Source organism: Sphaerodactylus townsendi, linkage group LG04 (assembly GCF_021028975.2).
Source record: "Sphaerodactylus townsendi isolate TG3544 linkage group LG04, MPM_Stown_v2.3, whole genome shotgun sequence".
Lineage (NCBI taxonomy): Eukaryota > Metazoa > Chordata > Lepidosauria > Squamata > Sphaerodactylidae > Sphaerodactylus > Sphaerodactylus townsendi.
The window spans coordinates 151081788-151108566 of NC_059428.1; the positions used below are offsets into that span (position 1 = coordinate 151081788).

Consider the following 26779-nt stretch of genomic DNA (forward strand, 5'->3'; position numbering starts at 1 on the left):
TCTGAGCTCTCTCAGCCCCACCTACCTCACAGGGTGTTTGTTGTGAGGGGGGAAGGGAAAGGAGATTGTAAGCCTCTTTGAGCCTCCTACAGAAGAGAAAGGGGGATATAAATCCAAACTTTTCTTCATCATCATCCTGACTTCCCTTTGTGTTCAAGCGTGCCACACTTTCGTTCTTCCTTATAGGACTGATTTGCTCTTGGATGTCGATCTTCCAGACTGGATCTCTGCACTTGCTCTAGGAAACAGTTCCAAGGAAAAGGTCCTGCCACATGAAAGGTTGCAAACTATTGCTGAACAGATGGTATCGTGAGAGAAGAGGGCACTCTGAAGAACCCAACAAGCAGCACTTTGAATTGGGTGAGCCCCAGAATTGTATGCTGCAGACAGCATTTTATACAGTTGACCTTTCCAAGTCACAGACAGCCCCGTGTATTTGAATGATGAAATTTTACCTTTTTGAGGGGAGCACGGCCCTTTTTTTTCCATCTCTGCCATCCCAGCAGCAATGCTGCTGCCCAGATATGTCTGCGTAGAATGCCGCAGTAATCCTGTCCTCTTTGCAACATACCCTGTATTCAGTCTCTGAAAATAAGCATTTTTGAGCTGGGTTTTTTTTTAACCTTTAATAAATAAATAAACCATCTCCAGAAATTGCAGAGATGGGAGCCAGCGTGGTGTGGTGGTTAAGAGCAGGTGGATTCTAATCTGGAGAACCGGGTTTGATTCCCCGCTCCTCCATTTGAGTGGCAGAGGCTTATCTGGTGAACCAGATGTGTTTCTGCCCTCCTACATTCCTGCTGGGTGACCTTGGGCTAGTCACAGTTCTCTCAGGACTCTCTCAGCCCCACCTACCTCACAAGGGGTCTGTTGTGAAAAGTGGAAGGGAAAGGAGCTCGTAGGCCACCTTGAGTCCCCTTACAGGAGATAAAGGTGGGGTATAAATCCAAAACTCTCTCCTCCTTCATATCCTGAAGTATTGCTCCCAACCCTTTTCTCCCTTGAAACATCCAGTCTAAGGAAACTCTGGGTCAGACTCCACAACTTAGCCCTCTGGCAATACACACACTTTTGCGGTTATGTTCTTTTGGGATGGAGTTGTTCAGTTGTTATACGATAGCAGTTCCACATGGTGGCAGCAGCGGCCCATATTCTGTATAGAGTCTTGCATTGCTTCTAAAGAGTTGATGTCAAATACATCAGAAGCTCCTCAATGTAGAGAATTTTGAATACTTGAAAAAACAAGCAACACAAGGTCAGCAAGACCAGCTCTTCTCGTTTTGTTGGGTAGTTCAAACTAGCAGACTTGAGTTAAAGTATTAGGACACTCTTTCCTCTGAGGTCTCAGGATTCGACATATCCCACTGGAGGAGGTGAGAGAATCGAACGCATGACTTCAGGCTGCAGTTGAGGGAATTTTTAAAACGAAGTTTTTGATGTGTCAGATTCCTGCGAATGGAAAACAAGCAAGCAATTCTACCTCAAGCCATTATTCATGCTTATGTATTTTTTAAATACTTGCAAGCCGTGGGAGGTGGGGTCAGACCACAGAAATTAGGGTCTGTTACCTGTTTCCGAAAAAGCATAGTTCATGTACCACCTTAGGACTTAGCCTTCTGTTGCAACTGACCTGGAATCCCATCCATTTTAAAAATGGGTGTTGATTGTGGTCTGTTTATGTTTGGGGCGGGGGGGTTGTCACATGAAAGGCTAACAAAGTATTTTTTCCTATACATGTTTACTCAGCAGTTAAGAGGGAAACTTTGTGTGAGTGGGTGAGGGAAAACTTCCAAGCATGTGAATAAAAAATAAGACCGGTGGTTACCTACCTTCCTTTCTTCCTTTCTTTCATGGTCAGAATCAACTGATTGTTATGGGTTGTCCACAGCTTGGAAAAATCCATAACAGCCAGTCGATTCTTCATACCCGTTTTGACTATCTCAGTAGCCATCTGTAGAGCACAGGGCAGTACTGGTGGTTTTCCCTTTCCTGCATTATCCTCACAACAACCCAGCAAGGTAGGCCACCCCAAGGTCCCCCAGTAAACGTCTGTATCGATGCAGGGATGATTTTGGGTCTCTGGATTTTAGTCCCGTACCATCACCGACCTGGGGATCATGGAGTTGGTCATGGGTAGTTTATCATTGTTAACTGGAGACGGCTGCAAAGCACCCAAGTGTATCGGCTGGCTTCGGAATGAATGGGGCTCCTGTCAGGGTCATTGTGTAAATGTTTTACCAGACTTTATCTTCCTGCCAAGGAAGGAAACACGAGATTGGCAGGCTCGTGACCTTCCCTGACCGCCTTTTCTCTGAGATGAACTAATTCCCCCCCACCCCACCCCCAGCTACAGGGAGCATTCCAGTCCGTCCCACCACAACTTCACCCCAACAAAAGCTTGGCTTTCACCAGAATGTTATTATTCAGAAGTTCCTCTGCCCCTGCTCCAAAACCCTAAAGTATTTTATTATTTCAAATGATGGTAAAGATGCTCTCTGTGTTTGAGAAGGACGGGAAACTCAATGCTCCCTGACCTCATTTTCCCATTCTTCCGTTGATATTTAATGCATTGCTATCGAATGCTGTCCAATTCCATTTTAATTCTACTGGTACTGAATTAAGAATGTACCCTAATATATTTATATCGGGTTCATTTCGGGGTAATTATCCCTCCAGATCTGCCCGAGAGATGCAGTTATAAGTGAGCATCAAGAAAGCTTATTACCAGAGAAGTCATTTCCAGTAAAATAATCTTTGTGGAAGAATTAGTTTCTGTTGATGGCTATCTCGCAGGGCCGGGAGGAAGCTTTTCTGTTTCACCTCTCTCTTCTGTGAAATAGGCACTGTTATCAGGATATATCTACCCCTTCTTCCTCTGTGTCTGTCTCTTTCAGTTTAGCTGAACTAACAGGATGTGAGCACTGTCCTGTTGAACCACAGAAGTGGGAAGATGTCCTGTTTAAATTGCTGTGTTAAAATATCCTTCCTGAACAGAAACCAAACAGTGACTGTCCCCAACCCCAAGCGCCCTGGAGCTTGAGCTGGATGACTCCAGGTTGAAGGTGACTACAGCCAGGAACTCAGGCAGGGTGACCTGAAACATCTTCTGCGCCTCTTTGCACTAAGAGGAGACTTTTTCTGAACCTTTATAGGAATGTCGGCCATGTTTTGTACGTAGCAGCCATTTGGGATGCTGAAAAAGAAATGAAGTTTCTTCTGTTGTCATTGGACTGGTTGAAGGTAGTTTGTCAGCCTTACAAACTATGAAACTGAGCCCCTGTCATGTCAACTTATGTCTCTGCATGAGTCTCTGCTCTGACTTAATGTTTGCTAGGGCAGGGGAGCAAATTATGTCCTGTCAATCCATAAACTGTGATGGTCCCACTTGTGACTGAATACTGCATAGCGTAAGGGGGCGTCCAAGTTCAAGTCCCCAGTGTGCCCCAGAGCTCACTGTCTGACTTTAAGCCTGGCATACTTTTTCATTCTCATGTGCCTCATAGGTCTGTTGTGACCCACAGCCTTGAACTCCTTGGAGGGAGGCCAGTTTAAAATCCATGACATGACCCATTTCGAGTAGAGGCTGCCTGTTGCATCTCTGATTTCCTTCCACTTAGGAGGTAGACCATGACTCATACAGAAGCACAGCCAGTAGGCTACCTTGTGAGCAAAGATGGCATAACCTTTAGAGTGCTGGAGTTCCGCGTGCTTCCAAAATTGCCTCGATGGTTAGAAACTTGAAGGATGCAGTTGTGCTAAGAGGATTATGGGAAGCGCTTTAAGTGCTGAGTAATACTGAAAAGGCTGTGGGTACATGGGGCTGGGAAACCAAGCAGTCAGTTGTGACAATGGCAAAAGAAATGTATTGTGGTCTCATTTCTTGACCGCGTCTCACAGTGAATATAAGTAACCCCTCCCCCCTTTCTCAGAGCAGCTTAGTCTCCTACTAGAAAGAGCTGTTGGGATTTCGTTGGGAGTAATGTGTAGTTCAGCCCTGGAATTAGAGTTGGAACTGATGAATAGCTATCAATGTCATCCCAAGATGTTTACTATAAATAGAATTTAGCTGGAATGGGTGAAAAGAAGAATTTGGATTTATACCCTCCTTTCTCTCCTTTAAGGAGACCCAAAGGGGCTTACAATCTCCTTTCCTTCCCTCCCCACAACAAACACCCTGTGAGGTGGGTGGGGCTGAGAGCTCTGAAGAACTGTGACTAGCCCAAGGTCACCCAGCTGGCATGTGTTGGGAGTGCACAAGCTAATCTGGTTCCCAAGTTAAGCCTCCACAGCTCAAGTGGCAGAGCGGGGAGTCAAACCCGGTTGTCCAGATTAGAGTGCACCTGCTCTCAACCACTATGCCACTGCTGCTCCCAATTGAGGAGGAGGAAGACCGAAGTTGAATACAGGTAGCTACCATGTTGGGTCATTCTTTCGTTGGCTACTGATCGACGTAGCCCGTTTTGCCTCTTCCTTCATTCCCATGTTTGATGGGAGTCGGGGTGGATTTCCAGGATATGCTGCTGTTCTGATAATACTCTTGGCTAGCTCTCACTTCTGGCTCTGGTTGAGACAGCAGATTTATTGGAGAAGCTGCAGTGCCCGGGCCAGACACTGGTGAAAAATGGCTTCCTCCAATGGCTGGGCCCTTAAGCTTTGTTGCAGATCCGGAGAAGGTGACCCTTTGGGGTTACTGAGGCAGTACAGCCGATCAACAGAAGCTGCCTTTTCCCAGCAAAGTTCCCATGCATCATCCTTGTCCTCCCCCATAAAGCCTTCCAAAGGAAAAAAAATCTGGCACGGCATGAATGTTTTGAAGGTGCAGTAGAAGTTCAACTCCTCAGCCATAATTGTGGTTGTTTCTTTGCGGTCCTTTCTTACATGCCCAGAGTAATGCCAATTGCCACTTTGGGATTACGAAGGAATTTTCCTCGAGGCCAGATTGGGCAGGGATCCTGATGGCTTTTGGCCTTCCCCTGGGCATATAGAAGAAGAATTTGGAAACTATAGAAATGATCCCTGAAAGTATAGTCTGAAATTTTAATTAATAAAACTCTTTTTTTTAAAAAAAGAATAATTTGGATGTATACCCTGACTTTCACTCCTGTAAGGAGACTCTAGGTGGCTTACAAGGTTCTTTCCCTTCCTCTCCCCACCACAGACACCTTGTGAGGTAGGCGGGGCTGAGAGAGTTCCAAAAGGACCAGAGGCATAGCTCCAAGGGGACGGGGGGTGCTTGACGCACGGGAAGCAGGCACTGTGGGGGTGTGGCGAGGGCTTTCCAGGGCGGGGAGACGAAGGCATGGCAGAGGCAGAGGATGCACCAGTGCACCGGGCGCTTTTCCCCCTCTCTCCGTCGTCCCTAAAAAGGACAGTCACTAACCCCAGGTCACCCAGAGGAATGTAGCAGCAGGGAAACAAATCTGGTTCACCAGATAAGAGTCCATTGTTCATGTGGAGGAGCGGGGAATCAAACCCGGTTCTCCAGATTAGAATTCACCTGCTCTTAACCACTACACCACGCTGGCTTTATAGCAGGGGTCACTGGGGGAGGATAGCTGTGGATTTCCTATTTGGTGCAGTGGATTGGACTACATGATCTTTGGGGTCCTTCCAGCTCCATGTTTCTATGTTTCTTTTTATGAACCTGCAGAGGACAACCATTCCTCCCCACCTTCTCAGCAGGAGACAGAATGCATGTTTGGTTGTTTGCGTCTGGCTTTGGGAACTCACCTTTGGTCTCCCTTTGCTTCTTAAACAGGAGAGTGCTTTGGGCCCCTGGCTGGTGGCAGTATGAGTCACCCGGAGGGATAACGAGAAATGAAAGATCAGAGACGAGGCACCAAAACTGAGAACTAGCTTGGTGCCCAAACCCACAAGGCAGCTCCAATTTTAGTCCTCTCGTGTGTTCGCCTTGCAAGCAAAAACTGTAAGTGAGACTTTGAATGCAATTTTTTAAGTCTTTAACCATTAACAGCAGAACCCTTTCCCCAGCAGTGGAAGAGGAGAGTTTATTCCTGTTAGAAGCTAGCAGGAGATTCAAATGTGGTGGGTAGAGAGGCATTGACTAGGACAGTGGTGGCGAACCTTTGGCACTCCAATTGGCCATGCTGGCAGGGTCTGATGGGAATTGTAGTCCATAACATCTGGAGTGCCAAAGGTTCGCCACCACGGGACTAGGAGCACAGAGGTGTGGGTTCAAATCTCTGCTCAGCCATGGGCCAGTTAACCTGAAAGCTCTCCAGGTTAGTGGCCATCACCCCCTCCTGTGGCAGCACATTCCAAACACCGACCACGCGTTGCATGAAGAAATGTTTCCTTTTATCAGTCCTAATTCTTCCCTCCAGTATTATCAATGTATGCCCCCTGGTTTTAGTCTTGTGAGAATACTAAATATTGTGAGAATTAAAATGCCTGCCTTGTCGAAAACATTAAAATAAAAAGGCCATAGACACAGAGAATGATCAGTCAGCAAGCTGCTTTATTGAAAGCACAGAAAAGATAGCTACCACTGAGTCGCCGTGGTAGCGATCAGGTTTAATTCCCTGAGAACACATTTTATCCTTGTTATTTTTTGTTTAAATCTCTTTCTCTGTTTTTTTTTAAAAACAACACATACTACTTTCATGAAAAAAGAAAACAGAGCAATATCCCAGATACTGGGGTATATAAATAAAGGATAAGTAGTAGTTACAAGAAACTTTTTTTCCCCATTTCTCTCTTTAAACAGATTTTATAGAAGTGGGCTTTTTTTCCCTCCTCTGATCCACAGGGGAGAAAACACGTCAAATAAAAACAACCCACAACATTATAAACCTACACAAACTCTCCATTTTAAACAACCAACAACAAGACACAGTAAATAATACTGTTGCAATAAAGATATTTACAGTTACCGCCCATTATGAGCCATTTTTTTTTTACATTAGGGATGGAAGTCTTCAACTCTCTCACTCTCTGCCCACAGAGCCATGAAGGAAAGACATTTGGGGCACTTCCGCACATGCAGAATAATGCACTTTCAATCCACTTTCATAATTATTTGCAAGTGGATTTTGCTATCCCCACAGTAAAAATCCAGCTGCAAAGTGGATTGGAAGTGCATTATTCTGCATGTGCGGAAGTGCCCTGGGAGCCCAGAATCCAGGAGAGAGGTCAGCCAGGAAAACAGCCATTCTGTGGATTGCAGAAAAGGGGTCTCTTTTCTCTCTGGTCAGGATCACCAGCTAACTTCTCTCTTGGTCAGGATCACCAGCTAACTCTGCCCTGTTGTTATTCTGCTATAATGCATTATTTTGGGGGGTGGGGGGGATTATGCCCCAAACCTGCCCTCAACAAATTGTGGCAAGAAGTAGGCAGGCCATCTATGTGGGGTTCAGCCTTCTCCCCCAGCTTTGCACCTCCTCAGAAAATGTATGGAATTGGCCAAGTGTCTCATCCATTCCTCTTTGGGAGTCTGGAGAAAACCTCTGCTGGGAAAATAATGAGTTTTGTGTGGCTAAGAGAAAGTCCTTTTTCCTAAAGTAAGTGAAGCGAGATAAAAGGAGGGGATAGTGTGTGGTTGGTTTAGCAACCTCAGCTACACACCTTGACCTTTGCAAACAATCCCTAAATACAGCCTGTGGAATAGCTGTGTGGCTTCCGCCACAAATGCAGCAGAACAGGATTAATGCCTATTTTGTATGTGCAGATGGAAAAAATGGGCCTGCTGAGGAAAGGAAACCTCTCATTTTTAATACCTATACAGATATCTCTGCTGAGCCAGAGGGGATCTATCCTGGCCCCTTTTTCTTATGCTAGCTGATCTGACTCCGCAGGCATACTCTGACGTACCAGCAGGCCCTGATCTAGAGGTCAGGGATGAACTTTGGGGAATGCACGCTTAGCCACACAGGTGTGTCATGCGCACAAGATCAAAGCCGTTTCATGCACCTAGTAATGCCTATATCATCCCCCTGCACAGAAACATGACAATATGGAGCGGAGCAACCATTTAAGTGGGCAAGGCAGATGGCTGCACCTTTTAAGACATGACCTGAATAGAAGAAGATGGATGTTTACCAACCCCTTCTCTCCTGTAAGGAGACTCAAAGGGGCTCACAATCTCCTTTTCTTTCTCCCCCACCCCCCACAACAAACACCCTGTGAGGTGGGTGGGGCTAAGAGCACTGTGCCCAAGGTCACCCAGCTGGCATGTGTCGGAGTCCTGGTTCCCAGGATAAGCCTCCACAGCTCAAGTGGCAGAGCGTGAAATCAAACCTGGTTCTCCAGATTAGAGTGCACTTGCTCTTAACCACTACACCATGCTGGTTGTCAGCGTTATTAGCCTGGGAAGAGATGGTCCAGTAGAAATGTCAAGTGGGCAGAGAGTTTTTGCACTGAAGGGAGGCCCAATGATGTGCAGGATATATTTCTTAGATGCTCCCTCCCCGCAGGGCGTACATCCATTTAGCGAGGCTGGCCTGTCATTTTTAGAAATGCCTCGGTTTTCAGCTTGGGTGGCTCTGAGTGCAAAGAGGCGGGGAAGCACCAGCTTTGTCATTGAATTCTGGGCTTCTTACGACTTCATTGGCCTCTCTTCATTGCAACCAAGAGAGCCAGGAGTCCCAGAGACCAGCTCTAAACACAACTTTTCTTAATCGTTTTTTAAAAAAGATTTTAGAAGCAAACATATTCCAGGATGGGCTTGGGTAAGAGTTCTTCTTTTGAAAAAGAAAAGTTGACTTTCAGAAACAACAATAACCTTTTAGCACGAAAACCTTCATTTAAAATCTCAACCGGAGCCTAATAGGTGGAAAGGAACGAGAAAAGATAATACTAGGAGAGCTACTGGAAGTTGCATGAATTGGATGTAGGGAAAACAGGGTGGAAGAAAAGGTGGGGAAAGCCAAAGGTTAAAAGCACCTTTCTGTCCAATCACTTCTGAGATCTGCACCAGAGCCCTAAGCAGAGAATGTTGCATCGGCAGCTCTGTTCAGGGTTGCAGTTAAGCACGCACTTTGCTTCTCCCACTGAAGTCAAAAGAGCTGAATTGGACACCCCCCCTTCCCCACTCTCTTCTGCCTAAAGCTGCTTTTATAAACCTGGCAGTGAGCGGCAGAAAGTCAATGGAAGCAAAGTCACTGCCTTTCTGTAAGAATTCTGCAAAGTGGTATTCCAAAATACTCAAGCCAGTTGCTGGAGAGGGGTTGCCATTTACACCCACAGCCAGAACCACACAGGCTTATGCGCAGTTCCTTCCCACCCTATCAAAATGGCAGGGAGAGTCAAGAATATCCACTCGTTCAGCTTGCAGAGAGGGCAACCGTGTCAGAAGGGGTCAGAATGGGCCGCACAGCAGCCTATAAACATACAAACACTGTGAATGAACCACAGTAATCAACAGCCAATCGCTTTGCAGCAAAGGAAACACTCCCACACACACATGCGCACGCATACACAGGTCCCACGAGCCCTTCGGATACCGGGGAAACTCGGGACGAGGTTCAAGAACGGAGACGCCTTGTCTTTCAGTAGGCGACATTGAGGGGACACCAAGGGGTGTCTGGATACAGCATGCAGTGGACCGAACGGAATCTGCAAGGCGAAAGAAGATACGTTTGGATCAGCACCAAACCTGAGATGTGATGAAAATGCAGTTCTGTAAACTTAACTAAAACTGCTTCAAAAAATCAAGTCTGCTGCTTATGTAGAAGAAGACTTTGGATTTATATCCCCCCTTTCTCTCCTGTAAGGAGATTCAAAGGGGCTTAAAATCTCCTTTCCCTTCCCCCTCCCTCCCCACAACAAACACCCTGTGAGGTGGGTGGGGCTGAGAGAGCTCCTGAAGAACTGTGGCTAGCCCAAGGTCACCCAGCTGGCATGTGTTGGAGTGCACAAGCTAATCTGGTTCCCCAGATAGCCCTCCACAGCTCAAGTGGCAGAGCAGGGAATGAAACCCAGTTCTCCAGATTAGAGTGCACCTGCTCTTAGGAACATAAGAAAGAGCCTGCTGGATCAGACCAGAGTCCATCCAGTCCAGCACTCTGCTACTCGCAGTGGCCCACCAGATGCCTTTGGGAGCTCACAGGCCAGATGTGAAAGCAATGGCCTTCTGCTGCTGCTGCCGAGCCCCTGGTCTGCTAAGGCAGTTGCCATCTCACATCAAGGAGGATCAAGATCGGGAGCCATAGATCAACTTCTCCTCCATCAATCTGTCCAAGCCCCTTTGAAAGCCATCCAGGTGAGTAGCCACCACCACCTCCTGTGGCACATATTCCAAACACCAATCACATGTTGCGTGAAGAAATGTTTCCTTTTATTAGTCCTAATTCTTTCTTAACAACTATACCACGTTGGCTCTCATGTAGAGGAGTGGGGAATCAAACCCACCTCTCCAGATTATTGCCAGTCTTAACCACCACACCCACACTAGCTCTCAGAATGGAATCGAAAGAATGAAAAAAGAAATCTGCCTGGCAACAGCTCTCCCGCATCCCCACTGGATTTCAGCATTAAGCTTGTTGGGAAGCTGAAAGCTCACCTGGACGGATCCTCCTCAATGGAGAAAGCACCTTTCATGTGGATGGAATTCCTCTTGTTTTCAAACATTCCATAACTCAGGGTCACCTGCAAAGCAAAAAAGCCCACCCTTTTGAGTCATCTCATGCTTATACTCTCCTTTTAATTTTATGCATTTTAACACTGGAGCTTGTGCCCAACTGATTGAAATCGCGGTGCTGATTTCAGCTAGTGGGAGGAAACGGCTTCCAGCGGAGGCGTGAACTCAGCCATGAGTCTTGAACTCCCTTGAAAATTAACAGAATTTACATAGCGCTGGTATGCAATTTTGTTAGGAGCCTGGGGGCAGGTTTAGGAGACTAACATTGCTATCTCCTTGGAATTAGTAGTGGTGCGAACGCACCCGTGCCTTCTTGGTGTACAGTTCTTTTATAATGCCCACAGAGAAAGGAAAATCTCCCTGTCCCCAAATTGCATCTGCAGCGGAGAAGATCCTTGGTGGAGAACTTCTGAATCATGAGTCGCTCTTGCTGGATCCTAAAACGGGTCTTGTTGGATCCTAAATCACTATTGGCAACAAACAAGGCCTGGAAGGCTCCTGGCTTTTCCTTACAGATTAAGTGATTTATTTACTTTTATTTATCTCCTGCCTTTGTCCCCAGCAGGGCTTCCGTCGTTCTCTCTCCGTCATTTTATCCTCACTACAACTCTGTAAGGTGGGTCAGGTTGAGAGCATTTGACTGGCACTAGTCTCTATGGCAGAGGGAGAATTCGAACCAGGATCTCTTACATAAGATGATAACATAAACTGTAGGTGATACCTGGTTGTGAATCTCCGTCTTGGGCACTTGATGGAGATTTTCTAGGTGGGAATGGAAGAGGTTGCTCCGGATCAGCTTTACCCCCAGCACGGATTCAATGATGTACCCGATGGTGCAGTCGTCTGGCAAACGGATCTTCTCTGAGGTGCTCATGAAGTGACCACCACTGTCAAGTGATCGGAGAAGAAGAAAGATTCAGTGGTGCGGGGAAATAACAAAGGGTTAATCTTGCTTTGAGCCAGACGAGTTACTGTAGTTCTCAATCATTTTGCTTCTAGAAAGAAGCCATGCAAAAATGAAACGTGATGCAGCCCTATTGTAGATCACAAGAGAATAGGGTCTCTGCCTTAAGGCGCTTACAATCCTTCAGATCTGCCCATGGACAACCAAGTTGACCCTCTGACCTGAGTGCAGGCAACTAAGTGCCTTTCTTTTGAATTGTCGAAGGCTTTCATAGCCAGAATCACAAGGGTGTTGTGGGTTTTCTGGGTATGGCTGTGCTCCAGTAGCATTTTCTCCTGACGTTTTGCCTGCATCTGTGGCTGGCATCGTCAGAGGATCTGACGGTAGTAAAGCAAGTGGAGTGTGTATACCTGTGGAATGTCCAGGGTGGGAGAAAGAACCATTTGCATTGGTTAAAAGTGTTAAGGGTGCGATTTGCAAGTGAAATTTGCATGTGGATGGACTCCACTTAACACATGCAAGTGACACTTGCAAATCGCACCCTTTACACTTGTTAACCAATGCAAATGGTTCCTTCTCCCACCCTGGACGTTCCACAGGTACACACACTCCACTTGCTTTACTACCGTCAGATCCTCTGAAGAGGCCAGCCACAGATGCAGGCAAAACGTCAGGAGAAAATGCTACTGGAACACGGCCACACAGCCCGGAAAACTCACAACGTGCCTTCCTTTTATTATTCAGAGAGGCTTATACTCCCAGGTTTCTTCCCAGTGGGGTCCCAAAGCAGCTTATCACCATTCTCCCATTTTGTCTCCACAACAACCCTGCAAGGTAGATTAGTCCAAGTGGGAATCCTTTGGGACTAGCCCAAAGTCAGCCGACAAGTTCCCACAGTCAGATGGGGGATTCAAAACTGGAGGCTGCCGGATCCTAGTCCAGCTAACTACACTGCACATCAAACTGACAAGCACTAGACACCTTACCTGGCCCAAGGACTCATCTTCAGCGCTAGTCCGCGACTAATGCAAAAACCGGCACCACCTGTTGCAAACCAGAAATGGACTGGATTCTGCAGGCCAAGAGAAGAGGGCACAATGAGAAGCTGACCTACTGGCAACATGGTACTTCCCAGCTGCTGCCCAGAACCCTTCAGGTAGCCTCTTTTGCGTGGAGGAATTAATGACCCAGCCTGTCCTGGCACTAAGAAGACCCAGTTCAATCATTGCGGAACGTGGAGAAGGTGTCTTCTCACGTCTACTCTGACAAGCAGGGCTGTCTCCTGGCCAGCCTTTCCCAGCAGGCTTTGTACAAATTGCTCATTCTGCTGACTTTAGAATCATAGAGTTGGAAGAGACCCCAAGGGCCATCAAGTCCAACCCCTTGCAATGCAGGAACACACAATTAAAGCACTCCCAACATATGTTCACCCAGCCTCTCTTTAAAAACCTCCCAAGAAGGAGACTCCACCACACTCCGAGGTAGGGCATTCCACTGTCGAACAGCCCTGACAGTCAGGAACTGTTTCCTGATGTTTAGGTGGAATCTCTGTTCCTTCACCTTGAAGTTCCCATGACTCCTGGTCCTAGTCTCTGGAGCAGCAGAAAACAAGCTTGCTCCCTCACCAACATGACATCCCTTCAAATATCTAAACAGGGCTATCCTGTCATCTCTTAACCTCCTCCTCATCAAACTAAACAAGCCCATCTCCCTAAGTCTCTCCTCGTAGGGCATGGATTTACTTTTCTTACACTATGCAATCCACCTTGAGCCCCAGTGAGAAAGGTGGGATACAGATAACATAATGAATAAATAAATAAACTTGAACCAGAGCTCAGCCTCTATTAGTTCCCTACCTCCTACCTAAATAAAGCCTAGAGGCATCACACTGTCTTAGCCGTGAGGAGTTTTTCTCCACTTCCTTCCACTTGCAGTTTCTCCCATGGGTTATATTTAAGCCTGTATCAGGTTATCTAATGCAGCATCTTCCGGTCAGCTCACGCCCCAAGTTCGCTGTTTGCAGACCCCAGCCCACAGCCTTGTGTAAACAGATCTGTCCAGATTAATCGCTACTATGAGAATATTCCCCAATGTTCAGCTCAAAACAATGCTTTGGAGGCAAAGACATTTTGCGCCGATTGAGCAACGCGCGCACGTCCCGTGAATCAGCCCTTTGTTCTATGTTCTGATGCTCCCGTCTCTCTCACCATCTTGTTCTCGCCGATCCTCTCTGCCGCGTCGATGGGCTTGTCCAAGCTGGGCTTCCCAATGTAGATGTCCTGCGTGTGTGGGTAACTGGAGAGCAGCTTGATCAGAGCCCGCACGTTCACGTAGTTATCGTCATCCACGTGGCAAAACCACCTAGTTCGACGACAACAAAAGAGGGCACGGGGTTAGATCCAGCAGGGGGGGTTAGCTCCAGGACAAGAAGAACAGTTTGGATTTATACCCAACCTTTTATCTTCTGTAAGGAGACTCAATGTGACTTACAAGCTCTTTTCCCTTCCCCCCGCCCCACAACAGACCCCTTGTGAGGCAGGTGGGGCTGAGAGAGTTTAGAGAGAACTGTGACTGGCCCAGCAAGGATGGAGGAATGCGTAAACACATCTGGTTCACCAGATAAGCCTCTGCCACTCAGGTGGAGGAGTGGGAAATCAAACCCGGTTCTCCAGATTAGAATCCACCTGCCCTTCACCACTACACCACACAGAATCAGCCTCCTCTTTCGCATGTTCCGTCGCAAACTGGAATGCTTCCCCTCCAGGCTCCTGGGAGATGCCCCTGTTGGGGTGGGCATCCTCACAGGTTCTAAAAGGCAGGGGATCCCAGTGCGACCTGATCATTTAAACTGGAAATTAAGGCTCCTGCGTGCAAAGCGGTGGCGCAGCCGACTGTGACCCCCCCCTCCCTTCCTGCACTTACTTCCTCCCCAATTCGATGAACTTGTCGTATTCAACCGCCATCTTGCAGGACAGGGCTTGGCGACTGTGAGCAGCCGAGCAGTTGGTGTTGATGACATTCCCTGAAGGAAAGGGGGAAAGAACAGACGGGATCCGGTCACTTTTGCAGACTTCTGTCCTGCTTGGAATTCACAAAACGGCCCATCGTGGGCCAACCATCTAGGGCACCCTCCCCATTTCTAATGCTGGGGGAACCATGATTTGCATGAAACAGGGGGGCAGTAATCAGATTCTTTCCTGACCTGGATATAGCCCACTCTCATCAGATCTCGGAAGCTAAGCAGAGTCCATCCTGGTTAGTACTTGGATGGGAGACCACTGAAGAAGTCTAAGACTTCTGCACAGGGTGGCAGTGGCACACCACCACTGAATATCTCTTGCCTTGAAAACCCTATGGCAGGGGTGGTGAACCTATGGTGCTCCAGATGGTCATGGACTACAATTCCCATCAGCCCCTGCCAGCATGACATTCTTCTTCAAACTCTACTATGGCCCTCCAGATGTTCATGGACTATGATTCCCATCGGCTCCACCAATGGGTCGTGGTGGCAGGGGCTGGTGGGAATTGTAGTCCATGAAAATCTGGAGTGCCATAGGTTCGCTACCACGGCCCTATGGGATCAATTCCTTCCCCACCAATCCCCATTCAGAGCATTGATGGTTCAATTTGCGCCATCCCAGAATCCACAGCAATGTTTCAAGAGGCCGTGGGATGATATATCCCAGCATCCTTCTGAACATCACAGGGGATTCTGGGAAAGGACCTCTCATTCCATTATCTTCTTGTGCATGGCCCCTGGACTGTGCTGTTTCTTTCTTTTCATGTCTCCTACACAAAATATCTTCTTTAATGCATCAGACAAAAGAATGCTATAGCAAGGGGTCTCCAACTATGATTCCCATCAGCCCCTGCCATCACGACCCATTGGTGAAGCCAATGGGAATCATAGTCCATTAACATCTGGAGGGCCGTAGTAGAGTTTGAAGAAGAAGAAGAGTTTGGATTTATATTCCCCTTTCTCTCCTGTAAGGAGACTCAAGGGGACTTACAAACTCCTTTCCTTCCCCCCCCCTCCCAAAACACTCTGTGAGGTAAGTGGGGCTGAGACAGCCCAAGGTCACCCAGCTGGCATGTGTTGGCGTGCACAAGCTAATCTGTTTCACCAGATAAGTCTCCACAGCTCAAGTGGCAGAGCAGGGAATCAAATCCGGTTCTCCAGATTAGAGCACACCTACTCTTAACCACTATGCCACGCTGGCTCCTGCTCTAGGGTGCAACAGCTGTAATAAAATGAATGCCATCTTCGAGGTGCCACAATACTCTTCTGTTTGTTTTTGACGCCTGCAAACAGGGCAACCATGTTAATCCACTGTATCAAAATCAAACAAAAATCCAGCAATACCATTAAGATGGCCAGCTTTCATTCTGATAAAAGTTCTGACGAAGTAAGCATAACTGATAATAGCAGTATCTTTGCTAGACCAGCCTTGATTTCCTGATGAAAATTGCAGCACAGCAACCTGAATTTCCCAAAGGAGGGGTGTCCCTCGCTTACCCCGCCCTTGTTTGAACAAGGAGGCGAGTTTCTTTTTGTTCCCAGCTTTATAGCCAGATCCCCCACCCCCCACCCCTTGCTACACACACACACAGAGAATGTTAACCTGGATAAAAGAGGAGTGGTTACAAGTTGCACCCCCACTAGCGGCCTCTGAAAGGGGGGGGCGATGCCAGGGAGAAACTTGTCATCCTATTCAACTGGCATTTTCCCATCAGCAGCCACCTGTTACTTGCTGGGATGTCTTGTGGGGGTGGGGGGGATCCATTCAGGGCATGAATAGAGGAGATTTGCATTCGGAGAATAGCAGGGCATGACCCAGTCTGGGGAGGGCCAGCTCCGCTGAGTAAGTCCCCCCCCTTTCCCCCTCTCCAATTCAGAAAGTTAATCAGCACATTCTCCGGGGAGGGAAAAGACACCTAGTTAATTCTCCCCTCCCTTGATTTACGCCCATCTGCCCTGTCCTGCATCCTTGCAAATGCTGCTTCACCGGCCATGCTGGCCAATGTAGAATAACCCTTCTGCAGATGTAAAAAGTGTGAATTCCAGAGGCCTGCATTTTGAAAGATTGTAGTAAATCAAGCGCTTGAAAGACGACAGGACTGAAAACTGTCCCCAGATCTGGGACATCCAGAAAGGAATCTTCCCATTGTTGGTTTTGGTTTTCTCCTTTTTGGAAAGCGATAACAGTTCCTTGGGGGCCAAGGGGGGGGGGTTCTTCCTTTGCCCCTGAATTTCTCTTGGGGGCGTCCTCGGTTGTAAGACAGGGTAGGGATGGAGCGGGGAGAGGTAAATATATTTTCCTTTGGCACTGTGCATCCCCACCCCAGGCCAAATCAACACTCTTTTTAAAATCCATTCAAGGATTATCTAGCATCACATGCATTTTGGCCCTTAAAAGGGGAGAGAAATCGCTTGAGGCCATGAAGTATTGGTGAAAGTTCATGGCATCTTCCAGGTGTTTTCTCAAGTGACAGATACTTGCAGGCACAGGGGCACAGAAGGGAGAAGAAAATGCAGAACAGAGACCAGGCAGGTTTTTGGATTTGCAGCAACCAAGAGTGTGACCCTAAATAGAGTTACGTGCTTCTAAGCTGGCCAACTTCAGTGGGCTTAGAAGGACATAACTCTACCGAGGATGGCACTGTCAAAAGAATTGCACGAAAGAACCTGAAGGAAGAGGCCTTTGGAACCAAGGAATAAATCAAAAATTTCATGAATCAACTCACTAGTTTTCTTCTTCAGTTCTTCGTCTTCCCCGTCTGTGAAGATGAAGGTCTAAGAGAGAAAGAGAGAAAGAGAGAGAGAGAGAAGGTCAATTGAGGCTATTCCAGTTGTTTCCTCTGGCCAAAAAGCAGCTTTGCACTCCAAAAACACTTCCTTGCAACTGCGGATTTGGTAGTTTAGTAACCCCTCCATTTGTGAAGCTGTCCAAGAGCAGCCAAGAGCAACTGACAGAAGGCCACATCTGGGTCTCCGTCCACAGCAACCAGTGACCTCACCTGAACGTCAAAACAGGTGAGCTAGAAGGGACAGGAAACCACTACACAGCAGGAACCAGGAAGAGCCATCTGGGTGAATTTGTAGTCCCATCACCCCGTCCCATTATTAACAACTTGTTTGTAATAAATATTTATGTCCTGACTTTCCGCAATTTAAATTGCCCAGATGTGGTTAGCCACAGGCTAGTCCAGGGGTCTGCAACCTGCGGCTCTCCAGATGTTCATGGACTACAATTCCCATCAGCTCCTGCCATTGGCCATGCTGGCAGGGGCTGATGGGATTTGTAGTCCATGAACATCTGGAGAGCCGCAGGTTGCAGACCCCTGGACTAGTCTGATCTCCTCAGATCTCAGAAGCTTATCAGGGTTGACCCTGGTCAGTAGTTGGATGGGAGACCTCCAAGGGACACTTGAGTCATGACACACAGGTCAACTAACCACCTCCGTTCATCTCTTGCCTTGAAAACTCAACAGGTACCCATAAGACAGCTGTGACTTGGAACCAAAATAAATACATACATAAAAGCATAACTTAAAACCCATCCAGCTTTTCTACCCAGCAGTTCTCGAACTCTGCTGCTTCAGATGTCAAAGGAAAGGCCTCTCTGGGCAAGGTCTGCCAGACTTCCCAAACAAGAGGCCATGCTGGATGGACCGCTGGCCTGATCCAGCAATGTTCTCCAAAGCCTGCTTCGCTTTGCGCCTTGTGGGCCAAATGACACTGGAAACTGGATCCAAACCAACCCCACGCTTCTCTTCAAGGCAAGACCATTCCAGAGAAGCAGGACTCTCATCATTCACAGCCTCGGAGTGTGGTGGAGTCTCCTCCTTTGGAGGTTTTTAAACAGAGGCTGGATGAACCTATGTCAGGAGTGCTTTGCTTGTGTGTTCCTGCCTGGTAGGGGGTTGGACTGGATGGCCCTCGGGGTCTCTTCCAACTCTATGGCTCTATGATTCATTACTCTCTCTACCTGTCTCGCCCCCCTCCTCGAGTGCCACAAAAGCCAGGCACTCATTCCCTTCTAATTGCCACCTGAGCCGGGCCAAGGGAGGCTCCGCCGCCCCGCCTGTCTCTACCTGCCACCTGCCTGGCTGCACTCGCTTATTTACACAGCTAATGCCCAACATCTGCCTCCGGTCTGAATGAGAGGGTGCCTGCCTTCTGTTTGTCTTGGACAGGGCGGGAGAGGAACGGGTGGGAAAAAGAAAAAAGGACGGCAGGGATCATTTGGAAGGGGTAGTAAACAAAGACGCCAAAAAGGGGAGGAGGACTTGCGACCGGCTGCCAAAAAATATAATAAAAAGCAAGGACGGAAGAAAGAAAAGACAAAAGGCAAGACGGGGAAGGGGTGATGGGCGAGTGGCGAGCGTTTGTGAAGTGGCGGAGTGCTTCTGAGCTAGAAGTCTGTGGCCACCCATCACTTAGCGGATTGTTCCTCCCCCCCCCCCTTCGAAGAATGCAGTGGGGGTGGACGGAGGAGCAACACATGGCTAACAATAGCCGCGGTTCTTTTCAGCCAACTTAACACGAGAGGGCCAAAGTTTGCCTGATGGTGTATTTGCTCTCGATTAACATACAGCTGGGTTGGTTAACTGGAGGAGAAGGGATCGGGCAGGTGGGGGACGGGGCGCTGGGAAACAAAGGGAGAGAGTGTGGATGGGACAGAGCAGTGGGCAGAGGGGAAGCCGGATTTTTTTTTCTCAGGGCACAGTCGAGGAAGGGGAGGGAGCTTCCAGATAAAAGCCTGGGAGATGCTCCGGGAGGGGAGAAGCCAATTCCAGCTTTTCCATTATCTGGGCTCCCATGGCTGGCCACAAGTGTGGAGTTGGGCCAGGGAGACAGAAATCAGTCGGTGTTCTTTTATTCCTACAGTGCTCAAGGCAGCTCGCAATATTAACAAGAACATTTGAAAAAAACCCAAGTTTTAAAATCATAGAATCCTAGAGTTGGAAGAGACCCCAAGGGCCATCCCGTCCAACCCCCTGCCATGCAGGAACTCACAATCAAAGCACTCCTGACTTGGGTTCATCCGGCCTCTGTTTAGAAAACCTCCAAAGATGAAGACTCCACCAAATCACTACGTAGGATTGCTTTTATTAAGTGTGTGTGGGTGTAAAGTGCCATCAACTCACTGTGGAACTAGGGCAGTGGTGGCGAACCTTTGGCACTCCAGATGTTATGGACTACAATTCCCATCAGCCCCTGCCAGCATGGCCAATTGGATGGGAAATGTAGTCCATAACATCTGGAGTGCCAAAGGTTCGCCACCACGGAACTAGGGTAACCCAGTTGGTTTTTCAAGGCAGGAGAGGAAAAGAGATGGTTTGCCATTGCCTGCCTCTCTGGGGCTTCCTTAGTGGTCTCCCATCCAAGTTCCAACCAAGGCTGACCCTGCTCAGCTTCCTAAATACACTCTGTCAAGTCTCAGGCACGAGAGGATATCAAAGAGCGCTAGAGATCTAGGGACGGTCCCCCAAATAATCCATTTGCAGCATGCCCTGTAAAGCAATTAAGGTTTATGACACGGGAGCACAAGCCTTGTTCCCTTGGCAGGGAATTCAGGCTCCTGAAGGTCGGAACCTGCGTATTTTTCAGCCACAACTCTGCACCTGCCAGTTCCAGGCTGTGTGGAAATATATGTTTTTTTTTCTTTTTGGCAGGCTGGTAAATAACCAGGGGGCAGGGGGCCAGAGGTGTTAAGAAAGTTTAGAAAGCCAGCCATGTCGACATGGCGCTTCATAACTAGATTATTTTGTAAAGCCCTTTATCACAAAGGGAAGGCCGCTTCACACAATGTCTTCTTCAGATGTACATCTAGGGGTTTCCAGCCAGTACTAAAGTTCCTGGCAGCCCCAGGTAATCGGATACCCCCGTGTGGAATTTCAGGGGCTCAAGCTGGCTTGGCTGAGCTATATTCTGTGAAATGGCTCCACAACTCTGGGACCTTCCCTAGAACTTCCTCCCGACAACTGGGCCTCCTACAAATAATCTGCCCTGCCGCTTGCTCTTCTTTCTGCTCCTTAGAAGCAGTAGTGGTTAAGAGCAGGTGTACTCTAATCTGGAGGGACCACGTTTGATTCCCCGCTCTGCTGCCTGAGCTGTGGAGGCTTATCTGAGTAGTTCAGATTAGCCTGTGCGCTCCCACACACACCAGCTGGGTGACCTTGGGCTAGTCACAGTTCTTTGGAGCTCTCTCAGCCTCACCCACCTCACAGGGTGTTTGTTGTGGGGGGGGGGAAGGGAAGGGAAAGGAGTTTGTAAGCCCCTTTGAGTCTCCTACAGGAGACAAACGGAGGATATAAATCCAACTCTTCTGCTTCTGCTTCTGCAAAATCCATTCATGGCATGCAAACCCATTTTAGGTTCACTCCGAACTGAACTCACATCTCCGAAACTGACTGGAAATAACAGAAGGGGCAGAGGATGAGAAAAATTGCGCACCTAAAAGCCAGGTGCATTTTGGACTGTTAGCCAGTGGTGGGATTCAAATAATTTAACAACTGATTGTTTACAAGCCCCATTTTAACAACCGGTTCTGCCGAAGTGGTGCGAACCGGCTGAATCCCACCACTGCCGTTAGCCATCTGTTCTACCGATGCACCCTAAGTTACGGAACCACGAAGCAAGCCAAGGGTGGGCAGGAGGTGGGGCAGAAAAGAGCAAGGATCCACTTGCGCGATCCCTACTGGGATTTCCATAAAAAGGAAAAAAAATGTTTGCTTGATTAGACCAAGCCCTCTATCTCCAGCCACTGTGTCCTGGCTTATTCCCAAAAATAGCCTCTTAGCTAATCTTCTGGCTGCTATAAATAGGCCAAAGTGTTCTTTAAATGTTAATTGGCCTGCGTTGAAAGAGCAGGAGCCCCCGCCCCCAATTCGCTAGGGAGGAGGGTGGTGATGCCACCCTCCCGTTGGAAAGCAAGAGGAAAGCACTGCCTTCTTTCTAACAGGAAGGGGACCCTGCAGGGCTTCGACGAGCGAAGTCCGGAAAGGTGCAGCCTACCCCTTGTCTCCCTGGGGCAGGAAGGGTACAGAGTGTCCCCAAAACAGAGTGTCACCTCGATGAACTATCTCGCTCCTGCAGGCTCCCTGCCCTCCAGCCCCTTCCTGATTCTCAGCAGGAACCCAGCCAGGAAATTCAATTACAATCCAAAACAATCGCACCTCCCCCCCGCCCCCACCTCTCTACACACACACACACACACACACACACACACACACACACACACACACACACACACACACACACACACACACACACACACACACACACACACACACACACACACACACACACACACACACACACACACACACACACACACACACACACACACACACACACACACACACACACACACACACACACACACACACACACACACACGTCACTTTTTAAAATGAATGTGCCATGGAGGTCTGAGCTCAGCCCTGTCCTGGGCTTCTCTCCAAGTTCCATTCTGCAGGCAGAGGGGAAGAGAATTTGGAAGGCAAACATCTTCAGAAGAGGAGACTACTGAGAGATGAATCTCTCCTCTCTTGCTTTTGACTGATAAGAGGAGAGTGTACGGAGAGTAGCCACCAGGGATGGCTTCTAAGGGCCAATTTACACATTGCACAGTCACAAATCCAGGCTGGCCGTTCAGCATGCACTCAACAGGAAGCCAGCGTTGCACCTCCCAGTCAAAGGCAGCTGTGCCTATGTTCGCAAGCCTCACTCACACCATGCTTAAAGCATATACGTTGAAGGTCTCAGGTTAGGCGGTGTGGAGGTGAAGAGTTTCCGGCTCAGATCTGGAAGACCCGGGCTCGAATCTCTACTCTTGTGACGGGAACTTGGTGGGTTGCCTTGGGCCAGTCTCTGTCTCTCAGCCTAGCCTACTTCACAGGGAGAGCGCTGTGAAGATAAAATGGAAGAAGGGAGAGTAATGATGTAAATCATGCCGGGTTGTTGCTGGGGGGAAAGTTGGGGTATAAGTAACTAAGGCCCCTTCTGCACATGCAGAATAATGCACTTTCAATCCCCTTTCATAATTGTTTGCAAGTGGATTTTGCTATTCCACACAGTAAAATCCAGCTGCAAAGTGCATTGAAAGTGGATCGGAAGTGCATTATTCTGCATGTGCGGAAGGGGCCTTAATATGTATGAAGTGAATAAACGTATGATGCAGCACCAATGAGACAGACTTGAATGTGTGTTCGAGCCACCTCCAAACCTCTATCTCTGATCCACAGCCCAATGTATACCCGGATGTTTTAGCAGAGATCGGACTGCAAGTACTCTGTGGTGCCAGCGGACACTCTGCACATGACCAGATGTCTACTGCCATGCCCCCGGTGCCTTGCCCGTGCATCAGCTGTGCTGACAAGCCAGGAGACTGAGTGATGTGTAGGAACCTCCATGACTCAATCTTGCATTGCCAGCAAAGCTAGCAAAGAATTGTTAAAGAAAGAAAAGGTCCAACCCCCCCTTCTCTCTCTCTCTCTCTCTCTCTCTCTCTCTCTCTCTCTCTCTCTCTCTCTCTCTCTCTCCTGCTGCTTACTCAGTGCCTGCATTGTCTGAGGACCCCGGCTTGGGGACACGCAGGAAGCACCATTGTTTCTGAAGGCTGCAATTGAAAGAAAGACAGGATGCCAAAAAAAAAAGGCCCAGGGAACAATAGCAAACCCCAAGCAGGGACAGCCAGAACAATGCAGTTCACCCCTTTAAGTCTGGCATGGAACAGGCATTGCGAGAGGGAGGCAGTGCAGGCAGAAATGCAAGGAAAGAGAGTCAGGCCAAGTTGCTTCTTTAACCAGCATCGCACAAGGAACAATCCCCCTTGGCTTGACTGCTACAACTGTGGCCCATCCCTGCTCCCATATAAAGAAATCGGACCACACCAGGGGTCTGCTAGCTTTTTGATCCTGCAGGCATCTTTGGAATTCTGATACAGCGTGGTAGGTGTAACCAAAAAGAAACAGCTGCCACAAAACGGCCACCACAGGGGGTGGAGCCAGCCACAAAATGGCTGCTGCCCTCAGTCACACAGGGAAGAGTCTTGTGCTGTGGCGGCAGGTCCTGCCAAAGGAGCATTTTTTATTAATCTGCGCAGCCAAACAGATCCCCAGTGGCCAATCAGAAGCTTTGCTGGGCAAAAGTCCCACCTGCCCCGCCTACTTTAAACAAAACACTCAGGAAAGGTGTGGGAGTTTTAGTGAATGAAAGATCACCATCAGAACTACCGGAGTACTGTGCTATTTATGGTATAAGTGTCTGCCTGACGATGAACACTTCAACGCATCTGATGAAGTGAGCTCTGTTTCACCCAACCTTCTGTTGAACTTGATTTTGTTGGTCTCTTAAGATGCCCTTGTGTGGATAGGAGATAGGCGCTCCAAAATTGGGACAGCACAGGCTCCAGCCAGGGGCAGCGGGCGAAAGGGGAAGTCACCCATGCCACTTTGTCCGGTGACCAGCCTGCTTCCGTCACCCGTCTGGTTTCTCTAAATGAGTCACAAAACCATTTCCCCTTCCTGGCAGCCCCGGCAACGAGAGCTCAAAGTGAACGCAAAGTTCCCGGCGTTCATTGGCAAGGACCCCCAGTCCCTCCTGCCTTGGAGATGCTCGCTAGACCCAAGGAGCAGAGGTCACCTCTTTTTCTCCTGCCCTTGGCTGCCTCGTTTCACAGAAAACCGCGTCTTTCAGGAAGACAACCCAAAATCCAGACACACCAACGCAATACTGGATTGCAGAAATCTTTCCTTCCCCCTCCCACTTCTGCACAGACAGCAATTTCTGTCTCAGCAACAAAACAAAATAAGAGTTGCACAACAGACTTCCAGACTTCTTATGACCTAGCCCCTCTCCACCATTAAAGGGCTGTCACTTTTCACTTATCTTTTCACTTATCAAGCAATCTAGAACTTGCACCTGGTGTGGAGCCAGGGCCCAGTGGCAGACTTCTTATAACCTTGCCCCTCTTCACCATTAAAGGGCTGACACTGCTCTTTTCACTTATCAAGCAATCTAGAACTTGTAGCTTAAGCAATCTAGAACTTGCACCTGATGAGAAGCCATGGCTCAGTGGAAGAACATCTGCTTGGCCTGCACACGGTCACAGGATCCATCTTGGGCATCTCCAGGTAAAAGGGCCAGGCAGCAAGTAATCTAAAAGACCTTTGCCCGAGACCCTGGAGAATCACCACCAGTCAAGACTTGGATGGAGCCAACGTCTAGTTCCCTACAAAGAGGTCCACTGGTCTGGGGTGGAACCTCTGTAAGGCATGAGGAAGAACCCGGGTTCAATCCTCGGCACCTTCAGTTAAAAAAAGACCAGGCAGTGGCTGATGGGAAAGATCGACCTTGGAAAGCCGCTGCCAATCAGAACAGACAATGCTGACCTTGATAGATGGGTGGTGTGACCAGTAGAAGGCGCTTGGCATGCTCCTCCAGCCTGCCGCAATCGCTAAGTTATTTGGGTCACAGTCCCGTGGGAAAATCATCACCATCTGTGGGACTGGAAAGGGTGGGATACCTTTGAAAGAGCTGGCCCAAGGAGGACGGCATGAGGCTCTGCAAGCAGATCTCATTAAGAGTTTGTACATTTGGAATCCCCACTGGAAGGGGCGGGGACAGGTTTGACTGGATCTTTCCAGCTCTCTTTGTCGCTGTGTTTGACAGCTGGAAAAATCACTGGTGCCAAGAAAGGGGGGGGGGGAGGCAGAAGCGCTCAGATGGAGGCTCCGGCTGGGCTCTTGCTAACAGAAATCATTTACAAAAAACATATGATCTTTGCCTAGCCCATATTATGTATTCAAATGAACATTTTGGAATAGTCTTTTTCTTTTAATTTTGGGTCTAACTGCACAAGAAGAAGCCTTTTGAGTCCTGCCAAGCCCTTGAGGGAGCAACTGGCACAGTGACCCTAAAAGCACAGGACGTGACCCCCCCTTTTCACCAAGAGCTGCCTGCAGCTACAAGCGGCAAGAGAGTTTGTGGCCCACTCGCTCTTTCTCCCTACCCTGGTCCTTTTCAGAAACAGGAAGGATCCTCCCCCCTGTAATTTTAAAGGCTATTATATTTAATAATCCCCAGTGGGGACAATGGCCGTCTTGTGCAATTAGGTGCCCGTTTGGGCCTCCCACCGCGCACTCCACATGTGCCGCTTCTGGACTCTGGTTTCAAATGCTATTATTGAGCCCTGAATGGAAGTGCTGCTTGGCCCCGGGCGGCCGATTAAACAGCGCCAGTGCTCTGCACAGAGCTGGCATCGGCACACAAAAGAAAGTGTGTTGGCAAGGAGGGGGGGCAACAGGAGCAAGTCAGAAGAGGAGGAGGAGGAGGAGTTTGGATTTATACCCTGTCTTCCTCTCCTGTAAGGAGACTCAAGGTGGCTTGCAAACTCCTTTCCCCTCCGCTCCCCAAAGCAGACACCTTGTGAGGCAGGTGGGGCTGAGAGAGTTCCAAAGAACTGTGACTAGCCTACGGTCACCTAGCAGGAATGTAGAAGTGCAGAAACACATCTGGTTCACCAGAAAAGCCTTTGCCACTCAGGTGGAGGAGTGGGGAATCAAACCCGGTTCTCCAGATTAGACTTCACTTGCTCTTAACCACCACACCACGCTGGCTCTCCAAAAGCACAGAGGGCTATCTCCGTGGCTCAGCAAACCACCTGATCCATAGGCAGACTGTGGACAGGATGGGCAGCGGTACAGGATCAATTCTGCCCAAACGATAGCTGCCATCATCTAGCGTACTCTGTGGGATAACAGATTCCTTGTCGAGTATACTCCTTAAAATATTCAATAAATAAAACACAGACGCTGCAGTTCCTGCAGACAGATATAATGCTTATGAAGCTACGCTCTGGTCTTCTCTAGTTCACTCTGCCCTGTGACAGGCACAGACTCATTTCTAGCTTAGTCGTGCCCTCCGTGGCTGGCACCAGCCTCAGACAAGGCACTCCATTCCACCTTTGGAATAGAGAGGCAGGAGCAGCAGGTGTGCTCTAATCTGGAGGAACCAGGTTTGATTCTCCGCTCTGCCGGTTGAGCTGTGGAGGCTTATCTGGGGAATTCAAATTAGCTCAGGGGTCTGTAACCTATGGCTCTCCAGATGTTCATGGACTACAATTCCCATCAGCCCCTGCCACCATGGCTAATTGGTGAACATCTGTGGTTGCAGACCCCTGGATTAGCCTGTACACTCCTACACACGCCAGCTGGGTGACCTTGGGCTAATCACAGTTCTTCGGAGCTCTCTCAGCCCCACCCACCTC

General features: G+C 48.6%; 1 protein-coding gene and 1 long non-coding RNA gene across 2 annotated transcripts in view; one reads left to right on the top strand and one right to left on the bottom strand.

Moving 5' to 3' along the window:
- The first annotated feature begins 192 nt into the window (after positions 1-192).
- Positions 193-26779, top strand: part of LOC125430634 — a 52212-nt gene continuing 25625 nt past the window's right edge. The window contains exons 1-2 of the long non-coding RNA XR_007244200.1: positions 193-360; positions 5759-5926. This is a non-coding gene — a long non-coding RNA (uncharacterized LOC125430634). The remainder of the gene's footprint in view (positions 361-5758; positions 5927-26779) is intronic.
- The window catches only part of LFNG (LFNG O-fucosylpeptide 3-beta-N-acetylglucosaminyltransferase), a 29466-nt gene continuing 10869 nt past the window's right edge, over positions 8183-26779 (bottom strand). The window contains exons 2-8 of the mRNA XM_048492673.1: positions 17247-17295; positions 14424-14523; positions 13709-13862; positions 12488-12573; positions 11319-11484; positions 10520-10605; positions 8183-9573 (exon numbers count right to left, since the gene is read on the bottom strand). Coding sequence (XP_048348630.1) covers positions 9507-9573; positions 10520-10605; positions 11319-11484; positions 12488-12573; positions 13709-13862; positions 14424-14523; positions 17247-17295 — 708 coding nt within the window. The 3' untranslated portion in view covers positions 8183-9506. The remainder of the gene's footprint in view (positions 9574-10519; positions 10606-11318; positions 11485-12487; positions 12574-13708; positions 13863-14423; positions 14524-17246; positions 17296-26779) is intronic.